General features: G+C 35.4%; 1 protein-coding gene across 1 annotated transcript in view; it reads left to right on the top strand.

The window, feature by feature from the left end:
* The first annotated feature begins 439 nt into the window (after positions 1–439).
* DEUP1 (deuterosome assembly protein 1) overlaps positions 440–19,926 on the top strand; it is a 39,549-nt gene continuing 20,062 nt past the window's right edge. The window contains exons 1-8 of the mRNA XM_067289681.1: positions 440–596; positions 2,889–3,088; positions 4,380–4,475; positions 8,994–9,128; positions 11,242–11,355; positions 13,477–13,689; positions 17,599–17,744; positions 18,382–18,487. Coding sequence (XP_067145782.1) covers positions 440–596; positions 2,889–3,088; positions 4,380–4,475; positions 8,994–9,128; positions 11,242–11,355; positions 13,477–13,689; positions 17,599–17,744; positions 18,382–18,487 — 1,167 coding nt within the window. The remainder of the gene's footprint in view (positions 597–2,888; positions 3,089–4,379; positions 4,476–8,993; positions 9,129–11,241; positions 11,356–13,476; positions 13,690–17,598; positions 17,745–18,381; positions 18,488–19,926) is intronic.

Raw genomic sequence — 19,926 nt, forward strand, 5'->3', positions numbered from 1 at the left:
TGAAGACTGGGGGAAACCTTGGCTACAGTTACCATGAGATGGTGGAGTCCAGGATTCTGAGAGGAGAGAAAAAAGCAAAAAAACAGGATTACAATCCTGGACTTCAGGAAAGCCAACATTGGCCTCTTCAGGGATCTGCTTGGAAGAATCCCATAGGAGACTGTCCTGGAGAGAAAAAGGGTCCAGGTTGATTTTCGAGGATCACCTCCTCCAAGGTCAAAAATGGTCCATCTCAACAGGCAGGAAGTTAAGCAAAGATGACAGGAGGCCTGCATGGATGAACAAGGAGAACCTGACAAAACTCAAACATGAAAAGGAAGCATACAGGAGGTGGAAGCAGGGACAAATAACCTGGCAGGAATATAGAGACACTGTCCAAGTGTGCAGGGATGTGGGTAGGAAAGCCAAAGCCCACCTGGACTTGAATCTTGTGAGGGACATGAAGGGCAACAAGAAGGGCTTCTACAGGTACATTAGCAGCAAAAGGAAAGCTAGGGAAAATATGGATCTTCTGCTGAATGGAAATGGGGACCTGGTAGCAAAGAACATCAAGAAGGCCAAGGTATTGAATGCTTTCTTTGCCTTGGTCACTACTGGTAAGATGAGCTTTTGGCAATCCCATGTCCCTGAAACCAGTGGGAAAGTCTAGGGCAAGGTTTACTTACCCTCCATGAAGAAGGATCAGGTTAGGAAATATTTAAGCAAATTGGACATACACAAATCCATGCAACCTGATGGGGTGCACCCACAAGTGCTAAGAGGACTGGCCAATGTCACTGCAAGGTCACTCTCAATAATTTTTGAAAGGTCATGGTGATTGGGAGAAGTTTCTGATGACTGGAAGAAAGAAAACATCATGCCTGTTTTCAAGAAGGGCAAGAAGGAGGACCCAGGAACTACAGGCCAGTCAGCCTCACCTCAATCCCTGGGAAGATCATGGAGCAAATAATCCTAGAAACCATCTCCAAACCCATGAAGGATAAGAAGGTGATTGGGAGTAGTCAACATGGATTTATGAAAGCGAAATCATGCCTGAGCAACCTTATAGCCTTCTACAATGATGTGACTGTCTCGGTGGACAAAGGGAGAGCAGTGAATGTTGTTTATCTCAACTTTAACAGGGCTTTTTACACTGTCTTCCATAATATCTTCACTGACAAACTGGTGAAATACAGCATAGATAAGCAGACAGTTATGTGAACTGAAAACCAGCTGAACTTCTTGACTTACAGGGCTGTGACCAGCAGCACAAAGTCCATCTGGAGGCCAGTCATCTGTGGTGTGCCTTAGGGGTCAATATTGGGGTCAGTATAGTTTAACCTCTTCATTAATGAGGCCGGAGAAATGGGCTGAGAAGAACCTCATGCAGTTCATCAAAGTAGATTGCCAAGTCCTGCACCTAGGGAGGAATAATCCAATGCACCAGGACAGGCTGGGTGCAGACCAGCTGGAAAGCAGCTTTGCAGAAAAGAACCTGGGAGTCCTGGTGGACAGCAAATTGAGCATGAGCCAGCATTGCTCCCTTGCAGCAAAGGCCAACAGTATTCTGGACTGCATTAGGAAGAGTGTTGCCAGCATGTCAAGGGAGATGATCCTTTCCCTCTATTCAGCACACACATCTGGAGTGCTGTGTCCGGTTCTGGGCTCCCCAGTACAAGGGACATGGGCATACTGGATCAAGTCCAGTGAAGGGCCACAAAGATGATAAGTGCCTGGAACATCTGATATATGTAAAGGGAGGTTGAGAGAGCTGGGTTGTTTATCCTGGAGAAGAGAAGGCTCAGGGGGGATCTTATCAGTGTGTTTAAATACCTGGTGAGAGGGGTAAAGAAGATGGAACCAGACTCTTCTCGATGTTGCCCAGTGATAGGACAAGAGGCAATGGGCACAAACTGAAATATAAGAAATTCTGTTTAAACCTAAGAAGAAAGTTTTTCAGTGTGAGGATGGTCAAGCACTGAAACAGGTTGCCCAGAGAGGCTGTGGAGTCTCTACCTTAGGAGATATTCAAGACCTGACTGGACAACGTCCTAAGTAACCTGCTCTAGTTGACTGTGCTTTGAGCGGGGGGTTGGATGGTCTCCAGAGGTCCCTTCTAACCTCAGCTATTCTGTGATTTGTGATTATGTGATATATGCATTATTTTGCTACTTATGAGATATCATGATCTGAAAGCAACAATATAAAACATATTCTATCATTGGCAGTTAAGTCATACTGTAAGGGATGTATTCCAAACTTAATCTCAGAAGTTTGGAAAAAAGGTACTATGTTGCAGATAATGCACAATCTGTATTTAAGTCCAGCATAGTGTCCCCCAAAGATGAGATCTCTTTCAAAATGCAGTCATTTCTATGCTTCCTGGTAGACTAATGTTATAGAAATTGTCTTGTGACTTAAATCCATTTACCAAAGAGAATGCGAAATCAGAATGTAAAATTTGAACAAGCAGTTAAGAATGACTGCTGGTTTTCAAGCTGGCTGTTTAATAACTTGCTTCCGTTATTACTGTACTCTTAGTGGGAAGTCCTGTGTCCAAGTGCAACTTAGTGTTCAGCTCCTCTTACTCTTGGCCATTGAGGTGTGGGCCTGGAAGTCTTTGGCCCCACTACAACATTCTTTCAACTTAATTTATGTTCATTTGGCAACTCATCCCTGAAAGAGTAATTAAACAGCATTTAAACTAGGCAAAAAATCCAGAATATCCTAAATATTCTGATTTTAACTTCAGGCAAACTTAAGAATGAAGAAGTGGGATTCCAGCTACACTTGAAGGCATCATTTAGCTTCTCCATATCTTTTTTCTGATGTTGAAAACTGTGTATTTCTGTCATAATTAAAAACAAATCTTAGTAATCTAAATTAAAATCTGTGTTCTTACTTATTAGAAAAATATGTATTTTTTTATATTATTAGAGCTTCTCCATGTGAAGCTGAACTTCAGGAATTAATGCATCAAATTGATATCATGGTAAACAGCAAGAAAGTGGAATGGGAAAGGAAGATGCAAGCTTTGGAGGCAAAGATGAATATCCAGGATCAAGAGTTAGCAAATGCCCAAAGTAAATTGGATCAAAAAGGTCAAGAGGTACTTAAAAATATCACATTCTATGAAGAAAGTATTTATTCTGGGAGTTAGTTAATAACATGTTCTATAAGTAGTCCTGTTCATTCTGTCATGTCAAAATACCAAACACAGTTTTAAAGGTCAGTAATTATCTTTAATGTTTTGTTTTAAAGTGTGATTCTGTTCTGAAAAATGATAGTAAAAATGCCATTGAAAGTTCCATGTTTGTTTTATTTCCCTAGGATCTAGATCAAATATTCTCAGTTTAGTTATAAAAAGATAATTCAATTTTTTTTAAATGCCAACACTTCTAGCATCATCAGAAATTGAAAATGAAAATGCACTGTTCAAAAAGTTAGACCAAAGTTTGTCTTTGTAATTCCTTTTGTCCCCATTTTTTATCATTTTACGTGCTACACTGGCTTCATATGTTAATTTTATTATTAACAGTGCAATTTGTATTGTATTACCACTTAGAGCTGTTCAGAGACATCAGTGAGCTCTAGCACGGCATTCAACTCTAGTTTAAGACATCTAAAGTTAGGTGTTTACACATAAATGTCTGTGTGTGAACTAGGTGTCTAAACTGCCATTATAGTCAGTGGGAGTTTGGAAAATGATGTAAGTCACCCTAACAAGCAATTTAGAATTCAATTCAGCTGCCCTTAGTCATTACAGTCAGAGAAGCCAAGAGAATAATTCATCTAGCCAGCCCTTAAAGCCTTAATTTATTTGCCTATACACAGGTATTATCTGAAATATTTTAGAATATTCCACCTGGCTTCCTGCTGCCTCTCCAGAAAAATACAGATTTCCTGTATGCTCCTTGTCATGTTTGTCAGATCTCTGTGAAAACATCAGATAACTCAATATATCTCAAATGGCACTGCATTTAGGGAACTGAAATGAGCCTACAAGGTCTCCCAGTAACTGGTACATAAGTAGTTGAAAGTCATATATGTGATTACATAAGGCATTCCAGCAAAATTTTCACACTGGTGGCCAGTGATTCATTCATATAGTTTGGCCAGAACTGCTTTCACTTAAGGGTCTGTCATGACATACAGTGTTATCATTAAATCATAACATAAGCATGCAGAGAGATTTTTTACTCTAAAATCCCAAACTTGATGTCAGTACAATCTAGGTTTGTGGTGTCCAGTTTTATTATTAAAGAAATAAATACATTTTTTTTTTAACATTCATCTTTTATGCAACAGTCTTCTTTTGAAGTTTCAAATGGCTGCTTCAAAAATTATGCATTTTTGAACACTTTAGAAAGGGTAAAATTAAATGCTTATTCTAACTGTAGGTGGGACTACTTCAACAGAAACTGGAAAGCTTACAGAAGACTAAATATGAAATGGTTCAGAATTATGAGGTTCAGCTTCAAGCACTGAAATCTCAAGTAAGAAAAATGTCAGTTTCATTATTTTCTGTTTGCAGTATAAAGATCTTCCATGTGCATAATATAATAGATTCACCTTTATGGATCTGGGAGAGGTAAATTGTGTCATGCCAATGCTGGTGACTGCAACTTCCAACCTGGCTATCATTTCTGTACTGACATGTCGGGACTCTTGGATGGATTGTGACAATGCAGGCAACTGTCCTGAAGGCAGATATTTGATTTTTTGACTGTGGACTAATAACTTGAAACCTTGCTGAAATGAATAAATCAGATAATTAGATTCATGATGATAAGACTGTGATGCCCATTAGGAATTTTGAGACAAACTATTCTCATCATGTCCTTGATTGCCATACACTTTTCTGGTTTTAGTTTGTCTGGTTTATAGGGATCATTAAAATGGCTTGGTAGCTTTATGTAAGGGAAGATAGTTTTAAAAGCAGAGTAACCTGGAATGTTTATGTTGTAAATTTGTTTTGGCTTTATATGAACTATGTTTACTCCATGCCTGTATTTTTGTTTCTTCATTATTTTCCACTCCAATCATGAATCTAAAGTCTTAGTGAATTTTTGTCTATTCTGTTTCTCAGATTTTAACATGTTAACATACAAAATTGTACGTCTGTGTTTTTTTCTCTTGTTCTTCTTCTGTTTTCTTTACTGGCTTCTGCTACCGGAGATTTTGTCTTATAATTAAAATTTTTCAAGTCAGATGTCCAATCACACTTATGGTAGAATTGGCTTCGATTGCCTAAGTTGGAAATCATGATTTTCTTTCAGAGGTGATAACATTTATCACCCACAGTCCATCAAACCACAAATGTATAATTTATCTTTAAAGTTTTGTTTTCTTTCTTTTTTTTAATATATGTTTATATTTCATTATGGAATGCTGTTTGGCAAACAGCTTTGTGAGTAAGCTGAGAATGTTTTAGTTGGCATGTAATTAACACTTTTAATCATTTGGGAAAAGAGCTAGAAACAAAAGCTGTTTTATAATTTACACGATAAATTACAGGAAAAAAGATATTTACATCTTAGCATGATTATTGAGAAGTTAAATATCAGACAATTAAAAAAAGGTGTTACATTTTAGGTATAAGTTGTAAAGTGCCTTTCGCAATGCAAAACTATCCCCCAAATTATAGCAGATCTTTTTATCTCATGTTAAAAATCACTATTTTTATGTTTTGTGTTGTTGCTAAGAATTCCACTGTTCTTTCTGAAATTGAAACTCCAGGTCATTTTTCATAAAGCTTTTGATTTTGAGGTTGTTACTTTCCCCTGCAAATCCTCACCATGAGCAAATACTATGTATTTTCTCTTCATAGGTTTTTTTAAAAGTCTGGCCCTCCCTAACCTTCCAGCTCCTCTATATATACCTGGTAATCCTTCTGGCCACGCTTTTCATTCTTAGTTACCACTCAGACCACCTGAACTTCCTTACCTTTGGCCTTTATCCAAAACGATTTCTGGCTCTTAAGAATATGCATACTTTCCCAGCATACATTTCCCACACACTTCTTTTTCTTTCTGTCATCCTATTTATTTTATTAAAGGTTCCAGCCTTTGATGCTATTTTTATGTAGGATGAGTTTAACGTCCCCAATTCTCAGCTGCACAAACTCTATCTAAAATATGGAGCTTCACTGTTATTATTAATCTTTGTCCTCTCTCCTTTGTCGCTCTTTTTCTTGTCCTCATTTGAAAGTTATACCTCCTTCTGCACTGTATATTCCCCAGAGCTACAATTTAATTTTGCACAAACTTTGGTGTGAGCATTACTATTCACACAGTTGCATTTTATCTTTCTGTGCGGATAGTTTCTTAGAGTCCCTCCCAAGTTTTGTTCCATCCTGATCTTGGTAGAAATATAAAAGGCAACTGTTTTTCTACCAGCCTTTGAGCTACTCAGAAGAATTTCTCCCTGATATACTCTTTCTGTGATCCTCAGTGCTTTTTACCTTTTGCTACTGGAAAGGCAGCTATTTAGTGAGCAACAGTCCCATAGTATTAATTATGTGCGTGGTCAATGCAGTAAAACCTATATTTTTATTATTTTAGTGAAATAATTCCTGATATGTAGCTTGAAACTCTTAGGCCACTCTGCTGCACTCATTCAAATATACAATATTATGTTATGATTAAATAGCAAAAACTTTAGACGTTCACCTTCATTATGTTCTTCCTTCAATTTTTCTTCTGTATTAGCAGTTAGTAGTTATGCCCATTCATATTTTGAAAATGACAGAAATCTTTCAGCAAAGGAACAAGAATTCAGTCTTGCTCTGAGCACTTTAGCAACTAAGTGCCTAACTTAGGCATTTAAAAGTTAGATGTCCAAGTCTGAGCTACCTCCAGCTCCCTTTAAAGTCAATGGAGGGAAACGGACACCCCTAGAATACAAATCATTTCTTTGTATGACAAGCTTTTAAGAGAGCTGAAATGAACTGAATCCTCAGTTGGAGGCACCTATTTCTAATTCAGAGTAGCTCAGGCTTAGATGTCTTATCTTTCAGAAATCTAAAGTTGGATGAATCCCACCCAAAAACACACTAAAATGCCTCATCTTTTCTTTACATGTACAGCATGAAAATAGAACAATTTGGACCTTACCTTTAAAATTAATATGTAGAATTAAATGGTAAGATTCTTAGCTTTTAGTCTAGTTACTAGTCTTAATAATGCGCAGACTATAATCTGTCAGAGGTATCCAAATTTCATTACGTTACAGGAGTCTAATTTTCAAACTTGATTTTCTCATTTGGGGCATTCTGTTCCATTTTAGACTGTTTTGCTGCAGTGTTGGATCCTGTATTTCCTACCCTTTTTAGCACAACCAGTGTAATACCTGTCTTCATCTAGATTTTGCTCTTCCCAGGCATTTCACATAGGCCATAACATATGCAGTAGCCAAACTCCTGTTATTTGAAAAAGGGCACCTTTCTTCCAGAGACAGTGAGTTCTATGTTGTTTAAGCTGAAACAGTCTGATCCATTTTAAATATTACATCTTAACTATGTTCTCTGGTAAGTTCAATTTCAAATACAGGCAGCTTGTCTGCAGGACCTTTGATTTCCTTCTGAAGGTGATCTTTTGGCTCAGTAAGTCCTTGTTACAGGATTTCTGTTAGAAAATTCCAAGTTGGTCAAAGCTATTCCTGAACCTACTCATTTTGTGAAACCTGGTCTATAACAATCTATCTGCTGGTCATCTTTTCAGTTCCTTTTCCTAGTCCGTATGAGGAGTTCAAACAGATTTCTCATTCTCTTTGGACAGGTTTCAGCTGCTGACCCCATAATCATCTCACACGACTTTAGGAAGTTTCCAGATGTTTTTCCAGCTCCAGTTTCTGTTCTGTATCTTTTACGGAACTTTTTGGCCATCTTTGTTATCTGCATAGACCACAATTATTTGTTCCGTATTGGTTCAACAGGATTCTGTTTTTTTCCACGGAAATAGTTTCTTTTCCAGACAGTAGTTAGCTTGAGCAGTTAACAAAAATAGAGCTTTTATGGGGGTTTTTTGGTTAGGCAAGCAATTTCCTGTTAGAGGGTTTTTGGTTTTTTTTAATGCAGACCTAGTTATTTCAGAGTCTGTAATACAGCATATATCCCTACATTTAAAAAAAAAACAAGAAGAGATGTGACCTCTATTCATAGCTCTAAGCTTCTTTTCTAGTCAACATTTTTCACAAAGTTCTTTCAGTTAGTTTTCCTCAAGACCGTATTTCTGGTGTTTTCTTTGACAATATCCTTGTCATTGGCTTTCCAATGTAGTAACTGCTATCAAGAACATCTCTTCCTTTTTGCTGAAAACAAGATATAGATTTATCTACCAGCCCATGTGTGTTTCTGCTATATCAAACCTGTGAATGTCCACCTTCCCCTTTAGCGTCCCCAGCTAACTTCATCAGACTGGCCATTTTTCTGCAGCTGTATTTTCTTCCATTGGTGCCTTCCTTTCTTTGCCTCTGACTCTAAAGCCATGTTTTCATGGGAAGATGCATAATAGTATTCAGTATCCGTCTAATTCTCACAGGCGCTGGTTGGTACTTAATGATTCCAGAAGAAAACAATCATCATGTACATAACATTTCAATTTTCACGATAAAAAAGAGTCATATAAATTTAAAATGCTGTAACAATAATCCTTCATTCTGGCTAGTGAAGTACCTTTTAAAAATATCAACACAAGATGGCAGTAAACAAGTGTAAAACAGTTCATATAAACATAGTAGAGGAAATGACTGTATGGGTGAAAACCATAAAAAAAATTAGAAAAATGAAATAGTTCTCAAATGAACCTGTGTTTAAATGAGCAGTTAGGTAACACTTATGTAAGAGCTTGGTCTTGCTCATCTCTAAGAAATTAACTTTTTGAATTGGTGCTTGTTACGTTGGTTAAACAATTAGAACATTTAAGCTGCAGTTGCCAAGTCTAGTTTAGAGAAATGATTGGCCATGTGGTCATCCATGATGGATTCTGCATGCTTATGTCTGCTTTCATTTTTAGTTTTTGAAGTTGATACATAGTTATGAAAAGCTACAGTTACACCAGTTAAAACAAAAAAAGGTTCAAAGTAGAGAAAAATGTGTGGAAGGCCTAGAGATGCCATTTGAACTGAGCAATTTAAACAAGAAACTAGAGGTAAGATTACATTGTTGTTATATGTTAATTTTAATATGCCTTTAGAATTAATTTGTGGTTTACAGTCATAGACTTTAAATTTCTCATTATTCTACAAAAATTCTGTACATGGCAATAACAGGCACATCATTTAACATTCAGGTTTCTGTCCTTTAACCAAGTGTTTTTAATATTTTTATCGGTTAATATAGAAGCTGGTTCATGAATAAGTATATAAGTGTATGTTAAACACACATATATATATACTTATTTATATATAATACAGTATAAATAAGTGTTACTTCCTCCCTGATGAATATATGTATATTGGATTATATCATCTATTAAGGCATGAGAATTTTTGCATATGCAGGATATTGTAGGTGTCACATGGTATATACTGTATTATTTCAAGTTTTATAGACTTCAGGGCAACTTTGATCATGTAGGGATAGACAGAAAAAGGATTAAGGATTGGAAAACTGATTGTTATATCACATATCTTGTCAGCACCTGTGTACCTGAGGCAATGCACAACCTTGACCTCAGTACCTAGATTCCCTAGGTAGTGTGTGAGGAAAGATAAGGCACTTAAAAATAAAATCCACAGGATCTAGCATACTGAATGGGGAACTGGAAAATACAAGATGCTAAGGACAGGATTGAATCATAATCCCTATCCCTCCAGACATAAGAGTCCTTACCAGAAAATCTACTAAACTTTGGACCTCAGCGTAACTGTCAACATCTGCTACTACAAAAATAATAAATGGGTTATACATCCGTCATTGACTAAATATATCACAACTGTGAAACTGTTGGATCCAGCTAATTTGAGAATGACCTTATTCAAGATTAAAATGTGAAAATAATGTAACACAATGCTATCATTTGATTAATTATGCAGTATGAAAAATGAATGCTTGGAATATGTTCAGCAAATTCTAGTATTCAGAAAATAATTACTGTGTTGAAAATCTACTAAGCTCAGCAATGCTTTAGTAAAGCCTTGAACCTGCATTCCTCATTTAGTAGTCTGAATCTTCATATTTTTAATCACACAGGAAGATTTTTATTGGTTTAAAATGCCAAAGCAATTATTAGGAAAGCTTTATGGAAAGATTTGTATTAATCTATTTTGGAAAGCATTTGATTTGGTTTCAGCAAATAAAACCTTGTTTTTTTTTAATTCAAGTAACACAGAGTTTTGAATAGCTATACAAAATCATCTACCTTGTGGGGACCAACATTATTTCCATTGTGAAAAAGGAAGTTCTTAGAGCAGCTTAAAAAAGCATTTTAATTTTCACTGTGTAAAACAGTATACTGTTATTTTGCTAATTCTTCACTCAGTCCAAAAGAGCAACAACTCTAATAACTATGGAGTTCTTCTACCTCCTACTTATTTTGTAGGATACTGTCTTTAAAGTCTAGCTGTGAACATATACAATCTAATATGATTTAAAAGCAAAATCAAACACAGTATCAATAGAAATATAAATGCAAATACAGAAACTTTATTAGAGAAATATGATTATAATAGAACTTGTTTATCAAGTTTTGTGTAACCGTGGTAAAAAACTACTAAGTTTTGTGTAACTCAGGTAAAAAAATTCAGAATCAGAAGCAGGAATTGAAAAGAGAGCAAGAAGTACTTTTTTTTTTCACTGTAGCTGCTGTCCCATTTGTTCAAGAAAAAGGGAAAAAAGCAGTTAGATTGTCTGAACATTAAGGGCTTGATTTCCTACTGATTACTTTACAATGGTATAACTCCTTTAAAATCACGGGAACTACCCTCCAATAAAAATGGTGTACCGTCGTAATGAATCAGGTCCCTAAGATCTACAACAATGCAAGTGATATAAAATATTTTTATCATTTTGATTCAGTGACTATGTTTAATATCCAATTTGTTTAGATCAGCAGTCCTTAAGACTGGATTTTTTTTGGTGGAAGGGAAAGATGGCTATTTTACATACTTGTTCTTTTTTTCTTCTTTCCAAGATTACAGAAAGACTATGTATTAATTACAGAACTATATTTTTCTTAGAACTATACAAATTACAAATTTATTTAGATTAAGGGAAAAAGTAATTTTTCCTGTATTTAGTAACCTTCTTTTGCTGTCTTTCAGGAATTTGAAGCAAAATCGAGGGAATGGGATAAGAAGGGGACCATCTACCAAAATCATCTAGTTTATTTAGATGCTCAACAAAAATTACTCTCAGAGAAATGTAATTTATTTCAGGTACAAATCCTATCTTCCTGCTTTAGAGAGAAAACTATAATTAAAAAGCTGTTAGCTCAGTGAAAGTTTTTTTAACTTAATAAAAAAAAAAAATCTAAATCTCACTAACCTTACAGTGAACCTGAAGAACGAACACGGATACATTGCTTTTAAGTAAGGCAGACCTGCACTAAAAGATCTATTGATACATACAGTTATTTGAATTTTATTTTTCTCCTGTAATATGAATAAATATCACAATGAAAATTACAATATTTCTGAAAAAGATAAGTACAAAAAGGAATGCATGCTCCTTTTTGCTTTTTTTTTGAGTATGCTCTGGAGATATTTGTCAGAACATTGTATTGTCTTCAGTACAAATAACTGTGATTACAAGTTATAAAAACTATCTTATAAAGTAAGCAGTACATGCTACTACTAAGAAGGTCAAATATAAGGTTTCCTCAAATCTAAGGTACACCTCATTTTCTGAGGATCATAAATATACATTAATGTAATGTACAGTGAAGAACAAATTTCTATATGCTGCTCCAAATTCAATCTGGAGATGTTTGTTGGATCACTTACTCCTTTTTGCTCATATTTTTCAGGTTTCAAGTTACCATTCAGAATTTTCTGACCTCTTGTCATTGTCCTTGGTTGGCTTTGTGATTCTTTTTTCATTGCCCATTTACTTTTTACTTATCTATATAGCATATATAGCATATTTTTATTTTTTAATTCCTTCCAGTCCAGAACAAAATATTGATGTAATGTATCTCTTGATGAACTGTCCTGCTCTAAAAAAAATAAATAAATAATTTACAAATTCATTGGTCCACAAAACAGCTCGAAAATGAAGTAATGAGAATCCAGTTATGTCACTGACGGGTAATCCCCTTTTCCACTGGGCCTAAATTCATTTTGTCTTAATCTAGTGAAACACTTTCTTAAGCATTCCTATGAGAGTCTTTATCCATATCCAGAGCCTCCAAGGCTGACAGTTAAGTTTAGTTTATAGATGCTAAAAGTATTATATTGGAATTACTGAATTTTCATACATATATCTGATGAAAAAAGTCAGGCTTTGACTAGACAAATCTGATGCATGTTGAGTTGATTATACAATTGGACAAGTCAAAATGGAGTATTCACAAGATTGTCACCCACATTTTTCTGTTGAGGTTCACATCACTGCCATCAGTAGATTTAAAAAGTATGATATTAAAAGCAGTCTAAAGCATGCCTTTTTGCAGTCCTCATTAATGAAATATGGCACCCTGTTTATTTTTAATATAAATTTTCTTGCTCAGCTTGAACTCTAGACATGATTATGGTTTGCAGAATATATTTTCAGCTAATTCTCAGTCTTCTGGAAGACTATTGCTGTTTGTTAATCTCCCAGTAGATTAATCCATATGGATTATTTTCTAAACAGCAAAAGCAGTTACTATAGTAATTATGTTTCTTTGCAGTGCCTGTGAATTGACAAATACCACCAATACCAATTTCCTGAAGCTTTGGTTCTTGGATTTTTTAATTAGTAGAAGGAACTGAAGGAAGTGTGTGACGTTGCTTCCAAAGATGATGAATGTGGAAATAATTCTTCCCCAAGATTATGGATAATGATATCAAAGTACAGTTACTGTAGTAACTAACTGTGCTGTTTATACATGAACTATGTAATACTAGCTTTCTAGTCAAAGGTTAATATCTATCCTGAGGCATATATACACAACTCTTACTGAGCTCAATGTATCAAAGAGAAACATTTCTCTCAAATAGTTTTTTTTATAGTTAACTGCTTTGAGTAGGTCATCATAGTCACCTTTTTCACATTTGGGACTAATTTGCATTAAGGACTAGGGAAATATACAGCAGAGGAGAAAAACCCTTGAAAAGTTCTGCACACTTGAAAGTTTCTAAAGTATCTTTCTCAACAAGGGCAAGGAACTTCAGGCCAAAAAAAAGGAAATACCCAGTGGAGAAGTAGCATGCAAACCATTCCAATTGTGCCATATTTTCTGAGCAAATGGTGGTGAAGAGGATGGAAATACCTTTATGATTTTAGTAGCAATGGTTTGGCCCTAAAATTCACATAGAATTATTGAAGTTAATTGCAAAGATTTTCTTCTTTTTTAGAAACAGACCCAGAATTATCAATTCCAAATAAACAGTAAGAAACAAAACCAGGAAGAGGTAATTACCTCCAGCCAGCCCAAAAGTGAAAAGGATGAGTTAGTTATTGAAAAGCTAAAGGCAACTGTGAATGAAATAGCAATAAACAGGAATAAGCTAGAAGAGGAAAACCTAAAGCTCCAGGAGGATCTAAAAATGTACCAAAACCAGTGCCAGGTAATGCCAATTTTTCTTTTCTGTTATTACAGTAGAATTAATGTTGAAGCATTAATTATCTAGGAGTACACTTTAAAATGTTGCGCTGAGGTGCCTATACAAGAGAGCTTTACATCAGGCACATTCTTTGCAAGAACACAGAATGAGCTGTGAATTGGACAATTTTGGGGGTAACACGTAAGAGGAAACAAAAATAAGTTTGATATACAGTAGTATCTTTTATTCTTGTCTGTTTATCTAGGTTTTTATACCCTTCTTATCTCTGTACCATCCACAGAAGCTTAGTGTCATTCATCTGGTTTGTTGTGTATACATGACTTTTATGAACTCTGTTTATCTGGTTGACACGTAGCTGTACAACATGCTATATAGCCACTAAATAAGTATATAGCAAAGTGTGCAGTATACCTTTATTATTGTAAGTAGATTTTGCAGTGCAATGTATTTTTAAGTTGCCAGCCATGTGACAACCCATCAGGTTTTTATTTTACCCATAGTTTACCATTTTTTTTAACTTAGCACTGATGTATGAAGATAGCCATTTGGGCATCTTCTTTTTTGTGATATATGAATTCTGACAAGATTGAGATAATAGAGGATCTTTACACCCTTTTTTGTTAGCTATGTCCAAGACAGGTGAGGAATAAAATTCTTACTGCTATTTTTTCTTGTAACTCACAAGTTAAGTTTGCTTATTTATTTAAGCACTTTAACATTCAGTGATGTATTCAGTAGCCGATAGTGACTTTAACTCTTTCTCAAGAAAGATGATTTGTTTTACTAAATATACTGCCTTGTAGACTTATCACTTTATTTGCGACATACTTTATAGTAATTAACATAAATGGGGTGGAGTTTAATTTCAGCTGTAGTGAGACAGCAAAGTTTTGTGCATGTGATGTTTATACATTTTATTTGCACATTAGGTTACTGAGTCATTCAGCTACATGCAAATTAGCAGTATGCATTTCTGCATTTTGAGTATGCAACTAGAAAATTCTGGTTTGGGGTCTATTAAAGGCTGCCATAAAAAGCAGTGGGATTAGAATATGGAGCAGAACAAAACATGATACTTGTAGGGGAGGCAGGAGGGCAGATGCTGTAGGACATGTGGAAAATAGGTGGCATTGTGCTGCAGCCATCTTCAAGAAAAAGTTCAAGCAAGAAGATTTTTTTGGAGTTGTGTGAATAGAATATAGGAGTTCTTGGAAGCACTGAAGAAGTTTTCAGTAGAAGAGGAGGTTGTTGTGCATAATGCTGTTAGCTAAAGGACAGAAAGTTACAGAATATCTGTGGTGTTGCTGTGGGATAACTGCTGCATTCACTAGAAAAGCTGCATTTGCAGACAGCTGCAGAAGGTAAAGTCAATATATGGTGAAAACAGCGTAGCTAAGAGAAAACATGTTTGTAGGAAAGTCCCTATGAGAGAGAAGGAAGTGCAGGATGTGTCGTGGGCCGGCAGGAGCCAGCGGCTTTGAGTGAAGGAGTGCTGGGTGGAGGACGGGGTAGTTAGACCTGATGTGGGAGAAGGAGGGAGCAGTAGATGGGAGTCTTGGTGGGGAGCGAGCTGATTGCTAAGGCAGTGAGCCTAAAGGCCAGTATTATGCCCCAAATGGCTTCTATGCCTGTGACCACTTCCTATCCGCTTCTGGCTGTTCTGCTTGTACCATTAATTAGCAAGGAAGCAATAATAAAGTGTAATATATAAAGGGCCAGTTGGTTGGCTGCACAGCAAATACGAATTTTAGAAGGTACGGAGGCTGCAGACTGTTTCTCTAACCTTATGAACTGTCTGACAAACAGAACTGCAGGCGTACATGAGGGGCGGCCTGACAATATCACACAAGATGCTGAATCCTTGGAAGGTCTGCGTAAGTCAGCTACTGGGTGCTAATTTACACAGAAATTCGGTCATACACTCTAAAAAGTTAAACAACTTTGAGCAGAGTTGGCACAGGAGCTGATCAGGAAATTTTTGAGACTTCCTTTCGGTATCAAGCCTGATGGGCTAGTTGAAGCAAAACTTCATAGAAGAAAAGACAAGATTCAGTACATTTTTCAACTTGAAATAGAAGAGTTTCTGAAAAGAGTAATGTTTCATTTGATGTTTTCTAAACAAAACCTAAAGTTTTCTGGTTCAAAATTAATTTTCATTTTGGTATTTAAACTAAGTGTAATGGAAATTTCCTAAAATAATACGTAGCACATTTCTAAATGATTTTTCTAAAGGGACATGTTGTGAAACTATTGACCTGAAGTTATGTTTTAATTATTATTGCTGTTATTGCTGTGGCTGCTGTTGTTCCTATTATTGTTATAAATTACAGAAGAAAATACAATTTATGTAAATAAGTACGATGCCTGTAATCTGCCGCAGGTGATATGGCTTCCACCACACAATTGTGCATCATTTCCCTTATCCACTCCGTAATCAAATCAGAGGCATATCACCCCTAAATTCATATATTATAAAATAATCATGGGCATTTCTTAAATGTAGATGACATTAAGATGATCATAGGCAAGTTCTTGCAGACACTTTTAAGAATTCATTAAGCTTTATTGCACTTGAATATGTCCAGATATGTATTTCAGAGTTTAAAAAGCTCTTTCAGCCTAATTTAACAAAGGATATGATGAATGAATCTATATGTGCAGTCCCTACCAAAAACCCCAAAGTGCTTCATATCTCTCTTCAGCAGCCCTTTCAGCCAAAGGGAAACCACAGGCCTCTTGGAAGCAAGGTCATTCTGATATGAGGCTCTAAGGACCTCCAGGGGAAATAAACCTTTGAAGTTCCTTGCTTGCAGAGTCCTTTCTGGATTTCATTTGTTGAGAGGTGTCTTTTGAAAGTTTAAAAGCTTTATTTTTGCTTTTAAACTTGGGAATTATATTGAAATAAAATGAAGAAGTTTTGAAAAATGCTAGCATTTTTAGTGTAATATTTTAAAGGCAAAGAATCAGCATCCTTGGAAAATCTTTTTCTTTTATCTGGAACATGTTTTTGGATCTTGGATAAGAGGAAATAAACTTTTTTCTGGTTATTATTATTGCAAGGATCTGACTGTTGCTACTTTTGTTATTTGTGAGTTATATTTTCAAGTTATATCTTTAGCATGTATTTAGGATATTTTTCTTCATCACTGTAGGAATCCAGGTTTTATGCTTTCAAATACAACATGGATCTTTAAGTTGCCCATCACATTCTCAGTCAGAAATAAGAGGTGAAATAGAGGGGAAAGAAAAAAAATTTTGTGATTGTTTGAAAATTTGGTGATGTCCATTTAAATAAGCAATTACGTCCATGCAGATAGGACTAGTTTTGGAGATGACTGAGCACATACCTTATCTAAATACATCAGTCTGTATGTTTCTGCTCCAAGGTGCCAGGCAATGTTTACTGAAGACCTGCATCTGATCCTGCCCCTTCCAGTTTTCAAGTTTATAGAAGTGGAAATGCTGTTAAGAAAATTCAAAATGCACGTTACTTATGGCATTAAATCTTGCACGTGAAGCACATTAATAGGGTGTAGAGCCTATAGAAACAAGCAGACTATGTATTTTGGAGGCATTTATTATGATAAAGAACTTCTAGAGGAGGCTTCCCTATGAAAGTTTAACAGACTGATGCTTTGGAACATTGCAAAAGCTAAAGAATGTTTGGTATCTAATTTTTTAATGACATTTCTGGAGGAAGAAACTAACATGTGAAAATCTTATGAAAGTCATACCTTCTTCAGAAAGGAGACTCAGAATAGAAGCAACTTTTTAAGTAAAACTTTTTCTTTCATACGTGTTATACAGGTATGAAAAATTAGGTGTTGGTATGAAAATGTGATAAAATATGGCATTTTGAGCAACTACTGTCTCATTTTATTTACCTATTTATGTATTTATTTATTTATTTAGAACATGGAGGCAGGCTTTTCAGAGATGAGAAATGAGCTGCAGTCACGGGATGCTCTCTGGAAAGGGATACAACTGGAATGCCAACAGTTGCATACAGAATTATTGAAGATCAGACAGCATAAAGATATGCAGGAAATTCAAATAAAGTACGTTTCTTAAAGACAGTATTTAAATTACCAAGTAATTCTGAGCCAATAACTTTTTTCTTCTGTTTGATTTAAATTACATCTGTTTAAAAAAGATACCCCAAATTCAAATGTCAGATTCCAAACAATTTTTGAATTAACATTTTTATTAGCAATTATACATGACAAGATTGCAGGCAATAGGTGCTAACTCTGTTAAAAGGCTTTTATGGTGCCTAAATATTTACAAATAATTTTATTATTTCATTTATTTCTATTTATAAGCTTAGAGTGTCTTTCCTTTTCTTGGTATTAAAACGTTTTGGAAGTAGAGAGATTAAGATTCTCCCTAACCTCTTTTGAGTAAAATGTTCATCTTTTTATGGTTTATCTAATAGATGAATATTCTACCATTGCTATTTGAGATTATATGAAATATTAATTTACAAGAGATTTCAGGATTCATTCTGAACACACTTGAATTATCCTTAATCTCTAGAAATCTCCCAAGATCCAACTTGGCTTAGCCAAATCTTTTACTTTTTTTTTAATCAGAGAGCAGGTCTTCCCCAGTTTTACAATGAGGAGAAGATACTGTAAGGTGAAGGTTATTTCACTTTCTGCATGTTTCATGGTTTTGTTTGTTTCTTATTTAAAGGCATCAGTCATCTTGTGTACAACTTACTGAGCAACTAGAAAATAAAAACACTGAGTTATTGGTATTGGCACAAAGTCAAGAAAGCCAGCAAGAAGAGCTGAACAAGGTATTTCATATTCTTAAGTATTTTCAGACCTTAACTCCAATACGGAATTTTAAAAGTAGAGAGCAAAATATTGACCTTGGGTATGTGCTTATGCAGAAGAGAGGAGGAGGCTATATTGTAGTTTTAGAAGGAGAGTAAGAGTTTACCTACATATTGTATTCCCGGAGGTAACTGTATAGCTGCACAATCAATATTCTGTTTCTGTGGGCTAACACTAGGTCCATCATTGAAATAATGGAAGAGACCACACCTAAGCATCACTATGATTCAAGGAATACCTTACAAGTAATCAGCCCTCCACAGCTGTGGATAATAAATAGGCTATAGGAGGTAAGTAGTAGGTTATAGGTGGTCTCAGATGTAAGATATGCTAACAGATCAACTCATACAAATCACTATGGCAAATATGCAGAGAAGGCTAAGCTTAATCGGTCACCTGCTGCCCAATCCAGGGCAGCACTCTCTTGTTTGAGCTATGCATCACATCACACTGCTTGCAGAAGTGCTCTCTGTAAGCGGTGGTGGCATGGCACTATGGAATGGTTTATGGCTTGGCAGGTCAAAATACTTCTGGATTAGAGGATGCCAAGAGCTCTCCTTACAGGCATGTTGTGTTTTGCTGAGTAGTGATGTAAGTAGGAACATCTGTAACTGGATGCAGCTGACTTGGATGCTGCTGCAGTTTTGGCATGACCGTCACGATCTAGCTCTTAGATTTTTACATCTACATCTATTTGTTTACAGTTCTAGTATTTTTGTGTAGTTTGCATAAATAAAAATGAAATAGCATCTGTTACTGATTGCATGCAGTACCGTGAGAAATTATTAAAATGGGTTTGAAAGTAGCTTTGCTGGGTTTTGTAGTTATGCTTTTTATGTAATATGAAAATCTATTGTACTAAATTGTTTGTTATTAGTAGAAAGATTATGAAAACAATAATTGTTGTGCTGATTCTTTGGAGAATTATTTGGATAGGATATAGTGCAGAAAACTTGACCTTAAATTTTACATACAATGACAGCCAAAATTCTCACAAAGTGATTTACCGTATAAAGTCTTCTCTTTATTTCTTACATAGTTTCTCATTAAAGAGTCTCTAAATTAATTTAGTTAAAAATATTGTTAATGCAGCGTAAATTAATTTAGGAGTAAATAAATCATAGTTACGTACATTTATATGGGTATTCTTTGTCATAAATTCCAATTCTTAAAGTTTACATTATTTTTAATAGTTAATTCAAATACCTGATATTTTGTTCATTTTTAATACTAAATAGGCAAATGAAAAAGCAACTGAGGGCTGCAAAAAGATGTTGTAAAAATTAATAAAGCTATGTGCACTGACTCATCAAGACATTTTATTATAAAATCTCTGATTTAGTTAGAAGGTTGGTGTCCTGGAAGCAGATAGCAGAAAAAGTCACTAGTTGATGATAAG

The sequence above is a fragment of the Apteryx mantelli genome, chromosome 1 (assembly GCF_036417845.1).
Source record: "Apteryx mantelli isolate bAptMan1 chromosome 1, bAptMan1.hap1, whole genome shotgun sequence".
In the NCBI taxonomy this organism is placed as follows: domain Eukaryota; kingdom Metazoa; phylum Chordata; class Aves; order Apterygiformes; family Apterygidae; genus Apteryx; species Apteryx mantelli.